Source organism: Patiria miniata, unplaced genomic scaffold (assembly GCF_015706575.1).
Source record: "Patiria miniata isolate m_02_andy unplaced genomic scaffold, ASM1570657v1 HiC_scaffold_22, whole genome shotgun sequence".
Lineage (NCBI taxonomy): Eukaryota > Metazoa > Echinodermata > Asteroidea > Valvatida > Asterinidae > Patiria > Patiria miniata.
This window is the reverse complement of record NW_024037061.1, coordinates 13071213-13091182: the sequence shown is the minus strand read 5'-3', so window position 1 is coordinate 13091182 and position 19970 is coordinate 13071213. Positions and strand designations below refer to the sequence as shown.

The window sequence follows — 19970 nt, the reverse complement described above, 5'->3', positions numbered from 1 at the left end:
AAAAACTTGTTTTCAGAACGGTGACATTTTTGGGGGGGGGGGGGGGAAGAGCAATTAAATTTAAAAAAAAGTTTACAGCTTTAAAAATGTGAACCCCAAGTGGTACATGTAACATGTACATGTGGGTACATGAATAACTAACATGTACAATATTTACATGTACCATATTTACATGTTCACGTGAACTACGTGTAATAATTTAAAAACGGTATGCATGTCAGGACATTAGTACATATCTACGGTATAGGGCTTGGGAAAAGTTGCTTGTTAAATTTTGCGTGGTTATTCCATCGGGCACAGCATGAGCAATGTGCATTTCACATCAAAATTAAGATGCAGATAAGTGGGTCTGGGGAAATAACCGCACAACATTGCAATGTAGCCAGCTAGTTTTTTCTTGAAGCCAAGCATGTATCAATAATCTGCATCATATTTAATACACAGTATGCAGTGTACATGTACTGCTGTCTGAGAGCGTACTTTTTAGATCAAAACACTAACATTTTCTGGCGATATTTCCCTTGCAAACAACACATGTACAGTACATGTATGTGTACATTTATAGAAATCATGAATTTACGCAAGTACAGGACAATAAAACTTGACTTGACATTTACTTCGACAGGACATACTCCACTAGAAGCAATGTTAGGTTAAGCCTGCCTTGCGGATATGCGGCGCTCGGGTAAGCATTGTTGTCAACCTACGTCGATTTGGGACGCGGTGACATTTCTACAACAATCCTCTCTGGATTTCCACATGAAATAAAAAAAATGTGGACTGAGATTTGTTTTCTCTTCTCTTTGAAGTCGCTCAACTCGATCATCGATTGGATTTTTTCAGAGGGAAAATTTGCTTAGGGCTTTACGAGGGGGAGGGGGCGTCCCAGTGAGATAACACAGCACGGAAGATGAAAATGAGTTTATACAAGACCTAGCATGGGAGTGGGCCCAGGAGTAAGAAAAAAAGCTTGATTACAATCAGCACGAAGGAAAATTTCATTTTCTTTGGAACGCATCGATTCCTCTGTTGCCATAGCGATTAATCATGGCAGAAGGGAAAAATTTCCCAAAGAAATGAAGATAAGACGAGGTGTACATCCCGGAGCATCAAATTGGGACCTGGACGTCCACACACGGAATAACGCCCACACACCCAGACAATCCTAATCCAAACAGAGGCATTCGTAATCATTCACCGTGCTGATTGAAATTTTAAAGGGTCTTCTACGTGTATAAAACATTTTAAAGCACATTCAATTTTTTTTTCAAATTTAATATTATCCTATTTCTTTATATATGTGAAAAAAATCTCCACATTAACCCCAACGTACCTGAATCCATCATAATCCACACCCCTGTTTCGGGGGATTTCGGCAGATTCAGGATACCTCCATATTGAAAAAGTTGGGAGACTTTGATGGATTCAGGACATGAAGCCTAGCAGTACTGCAGGATTTTGATGGATTCAGGATACCTCCATATTGAGCAGTTGGGGGACTTTGATAGATTCAGGATCTCAACAGATTTACTCCCGGCTAACTGGTGGATTCTGATGGACTCACTGGCCACCAACATTTTTTTTGTATGGCAAAATTGATGGATTTTGGTGGATTCAGGATACTTTTTTTTTTTTATACATGTACATGCTGCCATACTGAACATAATAAATGACATGCATGGGTGCATTATTGAAATGAACGAGTATACTTATTACATGTACGGTATGTCGCAGATGTTTGTACAATACCGTAATATGGGTCACTGGGCAACTTTAAATAGGCTTGGTTCAAATTCCTCCATGATTTTATCTACATTGTATATTCGGAAAGGATTTTTTTCTGAATGAACCATCTTTAATGAACTCAGAGTTGACTTTTGCAAGTCCACAAAAACTCCATGCAAGATTACATTACAACCCCCTAGGCCCTTTTGGCTAGGATGCATCCTCAATCCTGCAAAATCCTCCAATTGCCACCATGCAAACATTGGATTCGGCCTCAATCCTCCAAATTCTTCCGTTATCTCTTGAATTTGTTCAGTGGAGGGGTGACCAATGCCTCAATCCTTCAAAATCCTCCAACAAGCATTGTTATTGGGATGAGACAGTGCCGCTGACATTCAGAAGCCGTGCGGATGATATATCGAGCATACATGTAATGCAGGACTCAATGCATCCTCCAAAATCAGCCAATACTTTTTTGCCATTCAGCCTTAATCCTCCAAAACCGCCTGGAGGATTTTCGAGGATTAAGGATGGATAGGATTAAAGGGAATGTAGGCTACAACATTTGCTTTTGCGGAAATTTTCAGAAACAAATGGATTTGGAGGATTGATATGTTATAGCAAATGTTGTTAAACTGACTTGCTTCACGTTTTGGGTTCGGAGATGGCTGTAAAATCCAACCATGTTCTTGTAGTCTGGTTCCCTGACCCCACTTATGATTACACGGAGCAATTTATAGATGTCGGGGAATTGTAAGGTAGAGGATCAGTCTAGCAGGCTTGTACCCCATGACAGGTGTGAATCAATTGCAAAGAAAATGCGGAATAACTAAATATGAAAAATTAGAAGCAGTTTTTGAAGAAAGACAGTTTTCTCCAACACTGGTCGGCCAACCAGCATTGGAAAAATACAAGTTTTCTTACAAATGTCAGCACACCAGGAGCCACGATTTTTCTGAATGCTTTGGACTGTCAATCCCTAACAATCCAGTAAAAGATGTTTTGTGATACATTGTAATTTGATCATTTCGTTTTGGATGTTTGCAAATGTTGTATCTTTCCTTTAAAGATACCGGATTTTGGTACTCTGTACTTTAACAAAGCGACATGTATTTTGTATGTGTCCTGCTTTTTGTGAGCATCGTCGTTATCTTGTGAATAATGCATGAATTTGTCTATGGGCTGCAGCTGAAGAACCTAATCAGTTCTGCAAGGTTGGTTCGATGGTGGATATAATGAGCAGTATATTGAGCCGACCATTATTACAAAGAATGCAATGCCTGTAGTGGTGCATGGGGGTGTACCACGTACGTACATGTCTGCATCTGTTCTTTTGTATGGTGTTTGAGCAACAGCTGCAAGGGGCATATGCCCACAAAAAAAGAAAATAATAATAAAAAAACTATACATTTTTTTAAAACTTATAATGCTAGATTCTACATTTTTAAAACATTTGTTTTTGTGAATAAGATATGAAAAGTCTCAATTGGTTGATCCCAACTAAGAAAGACTTCTTGTACATGTAAACAGACTTGTATTCGAGTCACAAAGGTTGAATCTGAGTCCGACTCACGAGTCACCTTTAAGTACTACATTCCCAAATCAATATGTCGGAAACAAGCCAACTGTACGCGTTGTGTATGTACAGTACTATGCATTTCTTCTAGTTCTGCACCGCACTCACTGTATCGCTGGCTCAGGAAAGGATCGTCTTTAAAATAATTTGCGATTATCTTGTTGAAAAAAAAAAGTGATTTGTGGTAATTTTGGTAGAGTCCCGAGTCATGCAGGTCAAGTCCGAGTCCAAATCAGGTTCGAGTCTGAGTCTGATCGAGTCTGAGTCATTTGTTATCGTGACTCGTCCGAGTCTGAGTCAGGGAAAATGGGACTCGAGTCTAAATCAGGTTCGAGTCCGAGTCTGCATCTGAGTCATTTGTTATCGTGACTCAAGTCTGAGTCTGAGTCACGGAAAATGGTACTCGAGTCGAACTCGAGTCTGGGTCCGAGTCATGTATACATGTACATATTGCCCACCTACATGCAAGGATTTTTGGGTTTTCTTTTTCACAGCATCACCAGTGACAGTTTTATTCCTGCTTTGGAATTTTTGGAATTGCTTCATCCATGTACATGTACGTATACTCCCAACAATCATGAATGCTGTAGTTCATAACATCTGATTTTTATAATGCAACGGATATCATCCATCAGCCACTCTTCCCCGCTGTCATACCATTCTTAAAATCAATATATTAATCACGAGCCAATTATGGCTTAGGAATGGCGTTTTTGCAAGGGTGAACGATGTTGGTATTTGAATTATTAACCCATTCTCAACTCAATCATGATGAACCCGGGGCTTAATGCGTCACAATGTATACACTGTATACAAGCTGAAGTTTCCAGAACTGTTGAGTGAGTTGCATGAAATAAAATGTTTTTTTTGTAATCTGCTGATTTCTTTCTGTCAATATGTGAGCATAGCAAATTCCTGATCCCGTCACTTTTCCTTTTCCTTCCCTACCCAAGATTGTACACCTAAGTTTTGTCTATCAACCTTGTTTTCAAGATATGCATCTGATCTTATTAAAGGGAATATACAACATTTGCAAACATCGAAAAATAAAACATTACCAAGTTTTTACGAAATACGTTACTAGGATGTTGGCAAATGACAGTCTCAAGCATCTTGTAAAATGATGGCACCTGGTGTGAAGTCATTTTCAAGAAAATGGTATTTTTGTATACATTTCCAACGGTGGTCGGCCGACCAGCGTTGGAAAAACCTAACTATTTTTCAACTGCCATTTTTTCAGTCCAAATTTTGTTTGCTATTGGTTACATGTTCATGAACGGGTGCAGGCCAGCTAGACTGGTTCCCTTGCCTTATAATTTTCCATCATCTATAAATTGATCCATTTTATCTTTTGTGGAGTCAGGGAACCAGACTACTTGAACATTTTTGTTTTTCTTGGTTTTTCCAACCTTTTCGAACACAAAACTTCAAAAATGTCAGTGTAACAATATTTGATCTATTATACTAACCCCTCAAATAGTTCATTTCTGAAAATTACAGCAAAAGCCAATGATGTACATTCCCTTTAAGTATCAATCATTATTTTGTTGGGACATACGTAAATGAACATTTATAAAAGTTGCAAACAAGTGTACACTTTGCCACAGCATCAGTTCTTTGAGGGCTGGCCCCAATTTCCTGGCTCTGCTTACCGTTAGCCAAAAATCCCTGCTTATTGTAGCAGAAGATTCCCTGCTTACGCTAAGCGTATTTGGCTTCAGCGCATGCGCACATCCTGTAACTTAAGGATTTATATTTCTGCTAGCACTGTTAGTGCAAAGTGGTGAGCATAAGCAAAGAATTCTGTGTTAAAGGGAATATACATCATTTGCTTTTGCTGTAATTTTCAGAAATGGATGGAATTGGGGGGTTGGAAATATATAGCAAATTTAGTTACACTTACTTTTTTGAGGTTTTGGGTTCGAAAATGCTATAAAAACCAAGAAAAACAATCATTTTCCTGTAGTCTGGTTCCCTGACTCCATATAAGAAGAAACAGAGCAGTTTACATACATTGGGGAATTGTAAGGTCAGGGAACCAGTCTAGCTGGCTTGTACCCGTTCATACGTGTAGGTGTGTAATCGATTGCAAACAAGTGCGACGGTCAATTGGGGCCAGTATTTGAAAAAAAAGCCTGTTTTTTCTAACGCTGGCCGGCCGACCAGCGTTGGAAATACCACTTTTCTTGAAAATGACAGTATACCAGGTGCCATGATTTTACAGGATGCTTTACACTGTCATTCATTAACAGTCCAGCAAGGTATTTCAAAATGATTTGGTAGTTTTATTTTTTGATGTTTGCAAATGTTGTATTTTCCCTTTAAGCATCGCCATAAATTTGGGTCCCGGTGTATTTTATAAACCAATTAACGAAATTCTGCAGTGCAACCCTACATATAAATATCTGGCCGTGATGCTTATCAATTACAGATTTCAATGGCTTTTGAGTGGCCATGTATAAAAGATGTCTTGTTTTTAAAAAAATTATAATAATCTACAGGCGTTCTACAGAAACAAATTTAAATGGATCTGTTGCAAGGAAAATTGGCAGTGCCAAGATTGTGTCCAATCTTTATAATGAAGAGGCAAAGCTTTCGTCTAACGTAAATCTTCCATCGAACGCGAATATTAAATGAGTCTGTCATTTGCCAATAATACATCCTTAAAGAAAAATCCTCAAACGAAAAAAAAAACACTCACTAAATAATTCTCAACCACACACATTATTAAAAGGTCAATGGCTGAGGAGGCTACGCATCTCCGGCAAAAAAACGCGAGCGGTCCTGCAAAAAACGCGGTGTCAGGTTTCGCACCTCGGATAAAAACGCCCAAACAAACGCGACGAACGGAGTGGCTACCGAGAAAAAAAACAGGGATGAGTTCGGGGCAGAAGGGAGAACGCCTCGGAAGGGGAGAAAACTGAGAGACTTCATTGCGATTTCTCGTCAGGCAATCAATGTATTATGCATGGCGCTGGCGAATGCACCACACGGCCTTATGCCCCCTCAGCAAACTCAGCAAATTATTATTTTGTTATCTCAATTTTGATGGCTTGATGCTGGCACTCAAATTTAAAATTCATTTTGCAAATATTAAATCTCAAGAGACGAGTCTACTTTTCATCCACAGATATATGTTTACAGAAATATACGCTGAATTTTTTTGAAGTATATTTTGTCGCTCACATGTTTATTATATTGTGATGAACAGTCTGCAAAAAAGATATTGTGTTTTTATTTTTGCTGTTGTTGGTAGTACAGTTTATTTTTTATTGTTTGATCAGCCACAGACAGTCAATTCAATTATATTCCCCTGCCATGCCTTTTACACAGAAAAGTCACCAACAGTCAAGTCATATTTCATGTAGGCACTGTGACAGTCAAATTCCATGAACAGACAAAAGCAGGTAAATGGTAGGCACAGCTGGCTCATCGATCACCTACAGTCAAAGCATAGCCAGCCAGTCAATCCTGCTTTATGAAGGCAGGGACCACTCAACTGTTAAAAACAGTCACTTAATTTATTATGACTGCTGGGCTGGCCTTCTCGAAATTACTAGCCAGAGAGGGAGTTAATATTCAACTTCTCAACTGGGTATTAAGCAGTTAATGTCAACAGGGTGAACTTTGAGCAGCTATGGAGAATACATGTATGGGAGTTAAAAACATGTCGTTTCTAAAGAACTTCGGTTTAATGTTCCCTGAATAGCACTTTTGATAGGTAAATACTGCAAGCAAACTAAAATTAGCTGCAATACATGTAGTTACTATACTTTGACCCTACAGAACTTACGATGAGGTTTCACACAAAGTAATTCCCAAATTTTCATTAACTATAATTCATTTACATGTGTGATTTATTATAAGCATTCCAATAAAAGAGAAGACTGAACACAAAAAACCTTGCAAACCTACCGGCATGATTTGTCTGAAATTCATGAATTTCTGTTTCACTTGATCATCAACAAATTTTCATTAATATTCATGAATTGCCATCTGTAAGAAGCCAATCAAACCCCATAGGAAGTGAAACTTTCAGTGGATCATTTTATGTCATACATATTCATGACTAACAATCAACACCCGTCCAATAGCCAGCTAGGACCCCGCACACAAAACAGTCTGTAATGCAGCTCATTTGCATATTTTCATAAATATTCACGACTTACCGTCCATCAGCAACCAATGGCCAGTCATGACCCATAGGAACACCAGCATAACAGCAAGACAAAAGGACATAATTTCTGCCGAGGTGAAGCGGCCGCAGCAACCAAAAGAAATCCTGTTCATAAAAAAAATTTAAAAAACACAGACGTTTATTTTTTTTAAAATGAAACGAAACAGTAGACGTTAAATATATTTTTTTAACACAAAACAAATATTCCACAAAACATTTCTGGAATTTCTGTTCCTCGTGCTCTGCCCATTCAAAAAAGAAAATCATGGTAGTTTATGTATCATTCACAGTGGGCCACAAAATGTCATTTACACAAATCAAGTTGGGATATCTTGATACCATTCAAAGCAAAAACACCAGAAGAATTATAATGGTACATGTATGTACCACACTGTTATTGTTAGTAGAATAAAGTTCATTTATTCATCCCTTTGTTTGATCAGTCACAGACAGTCAAAAATGTTTGCCACTTCCCCTTCCATGCCTTGTAGGCAGGCTAGCCATGAACAGTCAGATCATGTTTCTATAGGCATCCTGACCATGCATCAACAGACAAAAGTGTATGTTACTGGTAGTCACAGCAGGCTTGTAAATCACCTAAAGTCAACGCATAGCTGTATCAAGTTTCACAACAATCACAGCCAGTCAATTCTGCTTTTTATGAGAAGGGAACAATCAACTGTTTAAAACAGTCACTTGATTTATTTTGACTGGCCAGTTGGTTTTGTTGAATTTGCCAGCCAGAGAGGGAGGGATATTATATAATTTATACTGGAGATATCTTGCAATTTAGTCAATGATTTCCTTAATCAGTGTTAGCCTGTTAACTCCCCGTAACACTTGAAACTGCCTGTGTACTATATTTTTGTATTCATCAGTGAATAAATACAATGTAATACAATGTATTACAGGTGCCAAGCTGCTTCCTGAATGTGATTATAACCCAATCATGATCAGAAACTCTAGTGTCTCTTCTTTTTTGAACTCTCGGTTCAGCAGCCTTTCCATCCAAGTTATTACGATTTAATCCTATTCCCCCTTGTGCGATTGTCTCATCTTTCCATTAATTCTTCAAGCAAACCTCTAAATAACTAATACCCGTTTTTTCTCCCATGCTCAGTTCATTATTAATCCCATCACTCCCTTGAGGCGTTTTGATTTTAATCCTGGGCATCACAAGGTAACATGAGGCTTAAAAAAAAAGAAGAGTATTGCGCTGTGTACTCCTGATCCACGGTTCGGTTTGAGCAATAAATAAGACGCCATTTTGGGACAGCCAATGCCAGCTCTCAAGACAGGAAATAGAAGACTCTTGATCTTTGGGCTGCGGATGATTAAAAAGGGGGCGTCTAGACATGTGTACCGGTGAGCGTTGTGTAGAGGACAAGGTTAAAAAAATATGTATATGTGCAAAATAGATTTGTGAGAGAGGGCACTGACATTTTACATTTGAAATTAATAAATATTTAAGCTCGTCCGTAATTATTAACCCTGACTCTCTAAGCTCTCCTGCCCAGAAGTAGCCTGGATCTTCCAATATCCTCCAATGGCGAAGAGAATAGGTTCGGCCGATTGAAAAAAAATCATATTCTGAAGAGGAAAAAATTGCTGGCGCACCTGTATAGATGGCTAAATTAAATGATGCCAAGTGCGTATTGTCTTCAGTTTAATTATTGCAACGAGTTTATCAGAGTTTATATCACTGAATAAAATAATAAAACCACATTTGGCAAGATTTAGTCGACTTACAATATGCCAGTATCTGTACCAAGCAGCTCGCTTATGCTTTGGCTGTAGTGGCAGCCATGACATGCCTGTAAAGGTGATCTTCTGGGATTCCACTGGTTGATATCATACGCTGTACTTTGCGTAAAAATCTGGTATTCATTTTCAATAGCTTTTCAAATAACACAGACCCTGATTGCCTGAATTTTATATTCATTATTTTCTCAATCTTTAATTTCTTTTGTAAATGGGGTTCCAGACAGGGTCGACGGTAATAAAAAGAAAAATTCTTGGGTCGGGAGCCCAAAATAGGGTCAGTCGTAAGTGAGAACCACAGCAATAAAAAGGGATGCCCTAATGCCAAAACTGGATCAAGAAATTTAACATGTAAGACCAAAATTTCCTGAGGGATTGCAGATAGATAATCATGTTCCCCGGGCCAATATGATTATAGCACGGATGCTTAACACCACTTATGGTTTCATAATCTTCACAAGTTATCAGGGACCCTGAAATGTGAAATAAACATGCAATTCGGTCACAGGACTCATCAAGGGAGTACACGGATGGCTGAATATGTGGGTAACCGGATCAGGCCGGAGGGCTGGTCAACCATCAATTATCAAAAGACTGGTCTGTCTGATCTAGGATTGGGGAGGAGGGTATTCATCGTTAATGAGCCAAGGTGTGACAAGGGTGTGCATGGGGGCACGGCAGGTGGGACGTGGGTGGACGGTAAGGTCGGGGAGATGTCAGGAGGATTCAGATCTCGGTCAACCATTTGGGTAGTACATGTATGTGTGAACATCCGATACCTCTCACTGGGATATGTAGAGTCTGGGAACGGTGAAGGCAGACTGTCCTTATGACCTCTGATGAGAGGTCAACTCATGTAAGCATCCATAAACTTTCGCTCGTACCCCCCGCCTTGCAAACAGGACGCTGGGATACTCGAATGATTTCACACTCTGATTGGTTGGATTTTGCGTGACCTGTGACCTGTGCGTCATCACGGTCATGACTCTGCAAGGTTTGAAACGGCCGTTAAGACTGATTCATTACTCTTTTATTCCAGTTTAGAGATTTTTTTTTTTTCGTTGAAAAGCGTAATAATGTAGGAAATTCTGTAAAACTTATCTGCGTTGTAAATTTACAATTCCCGTCACTTGCTCAGGCTCCGTTTCGAATCACGAACAGTCGGATTGCATATGCGACGCTCAAAATTTTGTACACATGGTCCGCAATGAAACAGAAATCACATCCGGTATGGAACGTGTGCATTTCTATGGGACGATTTCAGATAGCATTTGCGCACATTTTCTAACTGCGGTCTTGAACAGCTGCAGCCAGATGCTTTATACATAGGTCATAGGCCACTTCCTTCACAAGATTCTGAGAAGCTCATCAGCGTATCCCAGCGTCCTGTTTGCAGGGCGGGGGGTACGAGCGAACCGTAAACTTTGCAAGGTTGGGACTGGGCTGTGTGTGTATGTGTTCTTGAATGTAAAGTCCAATCAGACTGTAGCACAATTGACAATGTGCATAGCAACCAATACAATTTCAGGAGCTCTGAGCGTGCTTGCCTGTCTTCTAAACTTTCAGGTATCCGGTCTAATTTCTGACCTACAGAAATTTTATGGCCAGGATACGTTCAGACAATTTATAGATGACATCATCGGTAAACATTCATGCACAAAGTGATATCCACTATGTCCCCCAAAAAAGTGTCCGTCTGACTATTTTTGAAATAACTACAAAACCATGAAGTCAATTTTGAAAATTGTCGATTGTGCAGACACTCCTTGGTCTCAACCCCTATGAGTTTCATTTAATTTCAGTGACGCATCACTACACAATTTGTCAATCAATCACAACAACATTATTGGACACTGTGACCAAGTTCCTTGCCTTAATAAATTTCAGTGCTGTGTTATGTAAGCTGTGTAAAATCCTGAATGTTGTAAAAAGGGCTGCAGTTGGGATTGGAATCATTTGCCTGGCTATCAGTCATCATGGCAAGACCTCAGTTGAATGCTCAAGGGCAAACGATTCCAATCCCAAACCAATTTCAGCATTTTTTTACAACACCCAGGATTTTACACAGCTTACACACAACACAGCACTGAAATTGATTAAGCCAAGGAACTTGGTTACAGTGTATAAAAATGTTGTTGTGAATAATTGACCATTGCGCAGCGATGCGTGACAGAAATTAATTGAAACTCTTAGGGCTTTGGGCCAAGGATATTAAGTATCTGCACACTAAAAAAATATTAAAATCGACTTCATGTTTTTGTAGTTATTTCAAAAACAGTCAGACGGACAGTACTTTGGGGACATACATGTACTGTATGTATGCTAATATTAAGCCAGGAAAATAAAGGGGGGAAAACAAATATACAGATATCTTCACTTACTTTGTACCATTGGAGCAAGGCCTTAATAAATACTGGCACATCGGCAACAGCAGAAAAGCAAAGGCTACAGTAGCTAATACTGTGTGGATAAATGAAAAGAACGGAGTAGAAAATTAGAAAATGAAATACATGAATAAAATGAACTGACAAAATGAGTAGTGAACTCTATGGTTTTTTTTGCTATGGGATCTTATTTCAAATAATCAGATTTTCGTGCAGGCCTAAATATTTTTTTTTTGGCTTTGAATAGTTCCCTTTAGGGTGAACCATTTGTCATCAGCTCAGTTCCCTTTGCACATGCTCTATTTCCTTTGTAACATTGTACATGTACGTGCTGTTAGAGTTCCAATGTTTAAAGAGGTTGTGGAATGCTCGAAGACATTTCCGTCATTTTTCGGGTATATGTAGCCAAAGGTGTGATGAAATAAAAACGACTATTGTTTCTGTCACAAAATGAGTACAAAAGGTACTTTAGAGAGCTGTTTTTCAAGTCCTGTCATGCCTGTTTCGACCCGAACGTGCAATTTGTGTGAAAGTCGTCGTTGCGGGCAGCAAACAAAATACAGTAAATCGTGACGTAATAAACAGGACTCCCAATGCAGAGTAGCATAAACGAGTCCTGTTTATTACGTCACGATTTACTGTGTTTTGTTTGCTGCCCGCAACGACGACTTTTACACAAATTGCACGTTCGGGTCGAAACAGGACCTGAAAAACAGCTCTCAAAAGTACCTTTTGTACTCATTTTGTGACAGAAACAATAGTCGTTTTTATTTCATCACACCTTAGGCTACATATACCCGAAAAATGACGGAATTGTCTTCGAGCATTCCACAACCTCTTTAAAAAAGGGGCTAGGTTCGACTGCCTTACATGTAATGCATAAAGACACATTCGAACGATCGTGATAGTAAGATTTTGATCTCCTGTGACTGAATGTTGCATGTTTTACAACCTTTAAAACCACACAAAACTTTTTACAGATAAGCCAACACTGTTTGCAGCTTTATTATATGGGACAGGGATAGGGCAGTATATTGTCCAAAGTCACATGGCAGATCACATGATGCCATGCAGATGTGCTTATTAAAGGGGTATTGAGCACAGCCCAATATTCAAGATGTGGAGTGTATAGGGTGGGTATGTATGGCCACTTCCAAAATTCAGGAAATATATTCACAACCCTACGAGGTGTTCGAGACACACATCAAATTAAAGCCTATTTCATTATCTTTCATTTCTGTTCCATTTTTGGGGGGGATTTAATCACTGACTTTTTTGAGCCAAAACTCCATCCAAAGATGATCACCCCTAAAAGTACAGTGTAGTAGTCCTGAAGTCCATCACCATTTTGAATAATGATGCCTGCGCTCCAAGCAATTTTAGGGCCTAATTTCATCCAAAATTCATTCAAATTTTCACAGAAATATGAGCTCACTGTCTGTTCACGGCTTCCCTCCCCCCCTCTTTTTTTACAAACCCTCAAGTTCATGGCCCACAAAATGCGGTAATGGCAAAACAACTGAGGACATGCAAATCGTAATTTGGCCATCGTAGGCAATATCGGGCCTATTAAGCCTGCAACCTTCTGGAGTATTACATTGGAATTTTAATCAATCAAATTAGGTTTTGCCCTTCACCGACGTTTTCAAACACTGTATACTCAGTGTGTTACCTCCCGAGTGAAAGTTGGAAATCACTCGGGTGGGACTCGAACCCACGACCTCCTGCTTTCTAGTGCAGATGTCTTACCACTCGACCACCGAGCTAACGGGATCGGTTGGCCGGTTTGAATCTGATGTACATAGCAGTGGGTACCGCATAAACTATTATAAGATGGAATTTTGCGTCGGGGTGATATAAATCAAATTAGGTTTTGCCCTTCACCAACGTTTTTAAACACTGTATACTCAGTGTGTTACCTCCCGAGTGAAAGTTGGAAAAATCACTCAGGTGGGACTCGAACCCACGGCCTCCTGCTTTCTAGTGCAGATGTCTTACCACTCGACCACCGAGCTAACGGGATCGGTTGGCCGGTTCGAATCTGATGTACATAGCAGTGGGTACCGCATAAACTATTATAAGATGGAATTTTGCGTCGGGGTGATATAAATCAAATTAGGTTTTGCCCTTTACCGACGTTTTTAAACACTGTATACTCAGTGTGTTTAATCAAGTCCAATCACAAGTCTAAGCACCAAGTTACAGAGACAATGACAGGGGACTTCCTTTGTCACAGTTCATATTCATGGAGTTTGTTGCTTGACTTTACCGTGAACATGTGATTGACTCAAGATGACTTTGTGATGATTTGATTTACAAATTGGAACTTTATTAAAATTGCTCGCAACATTTACTGAACCATGTTTCTTTACAGCAACTGGGACCCGGACACTTCTACAACACTAACCTATGGCCACTGACTGAACTTGACCCAGGGACCTGTCCATCACAAATGGAAAGTCTCCCAAGGAAGATAAAAAAAAGCCAACTGATTGACTGAGGGTATATTAAATGTACACCAACCTGCTGTGCAAACAGCGAAGACCATTTGCATGGAGTCGAAGAAGAAGAACATGACGAGCAGGGAGATGGAAGCTCCAATGGGCAGAAACATGGCTTGAGTTGTGTCTATACTATGAACTGTGGGAAACAAGAGAATATCATGGCTTGAGTTGTGTCTATACTATGAACTGTGGGAAACAAGGGAATATCATGGCTTTGAGTTATAGTAATTTGATTGTTGGAGTTTGAAGGATGGAGGTAATTATGGTCATCCCTCCACTGAACAAATCAAGAAATAACAGATGATTTTGGAGGATTGAGGTTGAATCCAATTTTTACTTGGTGGCAATTGGAGGATGTTGCAGGATTGGGGATGGTTCCTAGCCAAAAGGTCCTAGGGGGTTAGGGACTTAATGTTAAACCCTGGCCATCCATAATCCCTAAAAGCATATATACATGTAGGTAGGATCATGAAATTGAAAACAAATGAAAAGCAAATGATCCCGTATGCATGTAAACATTTACAAGGATAGAGAAAGGTACTGTATGCTTAGAGATCATCCATTACTTTTTTACACAAGACTTGATTCTGCTTATAACTTTCAAGTACTTACAAGACGATAGACATCAAATATGGGGAGGGGGGGTGGTAGTTTTTACTTTTTTAAAGTACACTTTTTTCCCCCCAATAATAAAACCATACAAATTGAAAGTGAGAAAACATTTTTTAAGAGTATGGGGCACGCATCTCGAAAGGAATACGTGTACATGAACGCTAATTGAGTGGAAGCAATATCTGTTATCCCTCACGGAACTGCTTTGACGTATCCCACGGGCCACATGTGACTCCAATATGGTGCCATCCATTCTTAATAGAGTTTTTGTTGATGTAAGGCTGTATTTCATCAGGAAACCCAAATAGCCAAAGGCATGCGCACGACACAAACCGACACAAACCATGGTGTGACCAGTCTATTTTTTGCCATGCCCATATTGATGTAATATGTATGAACACTTTATCAACCTGTTTCTAAACAAGTTGATGAACAGGTACAAATGTACATGTACATGCACTACTCCAACATACGTGATGTACAGTGAAATCTTAATAAGTCACAACCTGTTAACTCAAAACCCTTCTAACTCAAAGCAAAAACTTATTCCTGTCAATTGTTGTTGAATAGAAAATCCATTGGATAACTCAAACTTCTGCTTATTAAAGGGAATGTACATCATTGGCTTTTGCTGTAATTTTCAGAAATGAACTATTTTGAGGGGTTAGTTTTATAGATCAAATATTGTTTAACTGACATGTTTGAAGTTTTGTGTTTGAAAATGCTTGAAAAACCAAGAAAAACAAAAATGTTTAAGCAGTCTGGTTCCCTGACTCCACTAAAGATAAAATGGATTAATTTATAGATGTCGGAAAATTGTAAGGTAAGGGAACTAGTCTAGCTGGCCTGCACCCGTTCATGAACATGTAACCAATAGCAAACAAAATTTGGACTAAAAAAATGGTAAATTTGGAGCAGTAGTTGAATAAAGTTAGGTTTTTTCCAACAGTGGTCGGCTGACCACCGTTGGAAATTTATACAAAAATATGGTAGTTTTGTTTTTCGATGTTTGCAAATGTTGTACTGTATATTCCCTTTAACTCAAAATTTGAGCTAATTTCCCCGAGGTTTGACTTATCGAGATTCCACTGTATGTACCGATATGTGTACATGTATACCCGGTACCTGTATGTGTGGGCGTGTTTATCTATTCAGCCGTGGACTAAAAATTCCAGAGAACAAAAGAGAACAATGTCGTCCACAATTCCCAGAATACATCTGCGATTGGGGTCTTGTACAAAACCTATGGGAGTCTTCCTAAAAAGTTAGAGTACAAACAAAAGAGGGACAATAGGACGTCCACGATCGAGGATGTGAACACGTACCGGTACATGTACTGCACAGCCCTGCCTACCCTACATTTGTCTACAACAACACAGGAAGTCCAACTCAATATAGAGTTACATGTACATGTACATGTACGGTACATGTATGTACATTTTTGTGTGTACACTACAGCACAACATGTACAACTGTACGTACCATACTCTCCGTGACCTTATCAGTACAAGGTCTTTTGCATGGTTGGTACAGATATACATCATTGGCTTTTACTGTAATTTTCAGAAATGAACTATGTGAGGGGTTAGTACTATAATAGATCAAATAATGTTACACTGACATGTTTGAAGTTTGTGTTCGCAAATGCTGGGAAAAAAACAAACAAAGCAAAAATGTTCAAGTAGTCTGGTTCCCTGACACCACTAAAAATGAAATGGATCAATTTGTAGATGCCAGAAAATTGTAAGGTAAGGGAACCAGTCTAGCTGGCCTTCACCCGTTCATGAACATGTAACACTAACAGATAGCAAACAAAATTTGGACTGAAAAAAAAATGGTAAATTTGGAGCAATAGTTGAAAAATAGTTAGGTTTTTCCCAATGGTGGTCGGCCGACCACCGTTGGAAATGTAAACAAAAATACCATTTTCTTGAAAATGACTCCACACCAGGTGCTATAATTTTACAGGATGCTTTAGACTGTCATTTACCAACATCCTAGTAAGGTATTTCGTCAAAACTTAGTAGTTTTATTTTTCGATGTTTGCAAATGTTGTATTTTCCCTTTAAAGGTAGAGTGCATCATTTGTCAAACGTGTTTTTTTTTCGTTTCAAGCAACACAAGTGCTCAAAATCTAATGAAGGGTGCTTAACAACATACCTAATGAACTTTTAGCTCAGTGAATTCTGTGTATTCCGAAAAAAAAAACAATATTCAAGAATCTTGTTTTTAAACTCAGATAGTCAACATGATTTTTGATATGCTTATTCCGCCAAAAGAAAATGTATTCTACATGTTTGCAAGTGCTTGAAACACTGATCTGATAGAGAGAAACATAAAATTGTTTGCACATTTTTAATACAATGTACCGGGTACAAAACAAAATTTCCTAAAAATGTATTACATTCTTCAAATTCAATTCATCAGCAATAAATTCAGGAAGAGTAGACGATATTGCCTGTAATACAATTACTATGTACTAGCCGTGACAACATTTACACAAAAACAAGGCACTGTCAACTAGTTTAAAATAAAATCATCTATTTTGTTTTCAAAATGAAAATGGAAGTCAGTTGTCACTGACACAAGTAAACAACGATGATAAGGAAAAGAGCGAATACTGCGCATCTACAAATACAGCTGTGGTGGAAATGTACATGTGTGCAGCACTGCGTTATCACATGACAGCGGCGCACGATGCAGTACATATTATACAAATATTGACTGTTTCAAGTGGCATAGTAAAAATAGCCTCCCGAGGTGATCCATGGAGTATTTTTCCTGAGGCGAAAAATAGAATGCTGAGGGAGGTTAGTTTTACTATAGTATTCTGAAAATAGAATGTTCCACAAGTTAAAGCAGTCAATATTTGTTTTACAAATGTATACATTCTGGGGGTTTTTTTTACGTACATGTATCTTCTTGATTGCTATGCGTATAGTCTTTTTGGTTGTGCACAGCAAGATAGCGAGTGATAACGAATAACATGTGGCTCACTCTCGGCCAATCAAGACACAGAATCTGTTGGTGAGGTGTTATACTGTGTACTGCTGTCATGTGATAGTGTTTGCATTAAAGGCAGGGTCCACAATGAAAAATCAATTCCCGAGACTCAAACACGGTGATAAATTGACGAAATAAGGCCATTAATATTGTGAATCTGACCGACTGCATTTCTTTACATTTTCAGTTTTCTGTTCTTGTTATTACAAAAATGAATAAAATTGCTGCAAACTTCTTACTAAACAGGATTGACCTGTAATATAGAAATCAGAAAAAAAGTGAGAGGGCCTAACGTTTTGATCCTAGGACATTTGTCACGGAAGGAAAAATGGGTCCTGCTGGGATTAAAACGTTCGGCTCTCTTTTTATTTTTTTGTGTTTTAGTTGAGCTTTATTTAGTTTAAATTCATTTATTTTTAGCATGAATTTACATGTAAAATCAAACTGAAACATTTGAAATTTAGATAGATTCACTGACCTGCCTGATATAAGGCCAAGTGAAAAGATAAACCAGTTTCCCGTCCCGACCGCTTCCTTTTTTTTCCCTGGCCGCCTCTTCTTTTTTCCCCCTTATTTTTTAATTCATACGTTTACAATATATTTTGCACATACTCTCTTTTTATTTGTTTCCTAAAAAAATTGTAGCTATGTAGAAAAAAGGTTATGGCTCCTTGGGACACAATTCCGTATCGGCAAAATGGTCGAGAAATGGTCGAGAAAATTGAAGAATCCCTCCGCTTTCTTGGAAAATCTGCCATCTTGGGGAAAAAAAAAAAGACGACAACGAAAAAAAAAGACGACAACAAAAAAACGCCACCTTGTTCATTTTTTCAGAAAGACCGAACGAGAAACTACTCATTTTTTTTAACTCGGCCTAAATTTGACTTTGTAATAACTTTGAAGTATAAAAGCCAAAAAAAATGTCATGCAATTTTTCCAGGAAGTACTGTAGTGCAAATTAAAGTGCTGCTTGCAACCTTATACACACAAGCATTACCTTAGCACCTGGTGCATAATTTTTGGCCAGGGAGAGCAATGACCCAAGAGCCTGACTATTTTAGTGGGGTGCCTTACCATTTTCACTTGCGACTGGTGCGTTTGGGTTTGGACTCTGAGCGGTAGGGTCCTTGTCTTCTCGTAAATTCTTCTCCTTCTCCTCCTGGTCCATGTTTAAAGACCTACCACGTTAGACAAAAAAATAAAATAGGAAAATGTAAATTAGTGAACACAGTAAATGTCTTGTGGCATCTGTAGGGCTCCAAATTCATCAAATCGTTTTAAATAAACTCTGGCCAAGTCTTGTGTAATAATATCTAAATTCACTCTGGTCAGGCCTGAAGTCACTCTCCTGAAGTCTCAAGTCACTCTGGTTTTCACACTGGTCAGGTCTCAAGTCACTCTGATCAAGTCTCAAGCCACTCTGATCAAGTCTCAAGCCACTCTGGTCAAGTCTCAAGCCACTCTGGTCAAGTCTCAAGTCACTCTGGTCAAGTCCCAAGTCACTCTGGTCAAGTCTCAAGTCACTCTGATCATGTCTCAAGTCACTCTGGTCAAGTCCCAAGTCACTCTGGTCAAGTCTCAAGTGGGTCAAGTCTCAAGTCACTTGGGTCAAGTCTCAAGTCACTGGGGTCAAGTCTCAAGTCACTCTGGTCAAGTCTCAATTAACTCTGGTCCAGTTTCAAGTCACTCTGGTCAAGTCTCAAGTCACTTGGGTCAAGTCTCAAGTCACTGGGGTCAAGTCTCAAGTCACTCTGGTCAAGTCTCAAGTCACTCTGGTCCAGTTTCAAGTCACTCTGGTCAAGTCTCAAATCACTCTGGTCAAGTCTCAAATCAGATATCCAAATTGTATTAACGTCAAGTCTCAAGTCACATTCTTCAGTGAAGAAAAAGTCTCAAAGTCACTTTGGTAAAATCTCAAAAGAACACAAATTTTTCAAAAGTCTGCAAATCTAACTGTGCCCAATGCCCCCCCCCCCCCCACACATACATGAGCCTATTCGTTCACTGAATTTGAAACCCAAATGCTGGGCGTTTACCCCAAACAGGCTCATGCTGTTTGGAACGGAAACTGAGCTAAACCCTGCCAGGCAAGAGTCCTGATCAGCAGCAAGGGGTATTTCGTACAGTGAATCAGCCACTGTCAGAGTGGCTCTCTCTGTGTGATGAGAACCATGACCTTTACTGACATCCAATGACCCCAAGTTCACTGCATGACCACAGACCAGGTG

At 39.1% G+C, this 19970-nt stretch overlaps 1 protein-coding gene across 2 annotated transcripts in view; it reads right to left on the bottom strand.

The window, feature by feature from the left end:
• Positions 1-19970, bottom strand: part of LOC119730157 (signal peptide peptidase-like 3) — a 61190-nt gene that overhangs the window by 22050 nt on the left and 19170 nt on the right. For both annotated transcript variants that reach the window (XM_038202938.1, XM_038202939.1), the window contains exons 3-6: positions 18817-18920; positions 14147-14263; positions 11621-11699; positions 7471-7583 (exon numbers count right to left, since the gene is read on the bottom strand). In XM_038202938.1, the coding sequence (XP_038058866.1) occupies positions 7471-7583; positions 11621-11699; positions 14147-14263; positions 18817-18920 (413 nt within the window). The remainder of the gene's footprint in view (positions 1-7470; positions 7584-11620; positions 11700-14146; positions 14264-18816; positions 18921-19970) is intronic.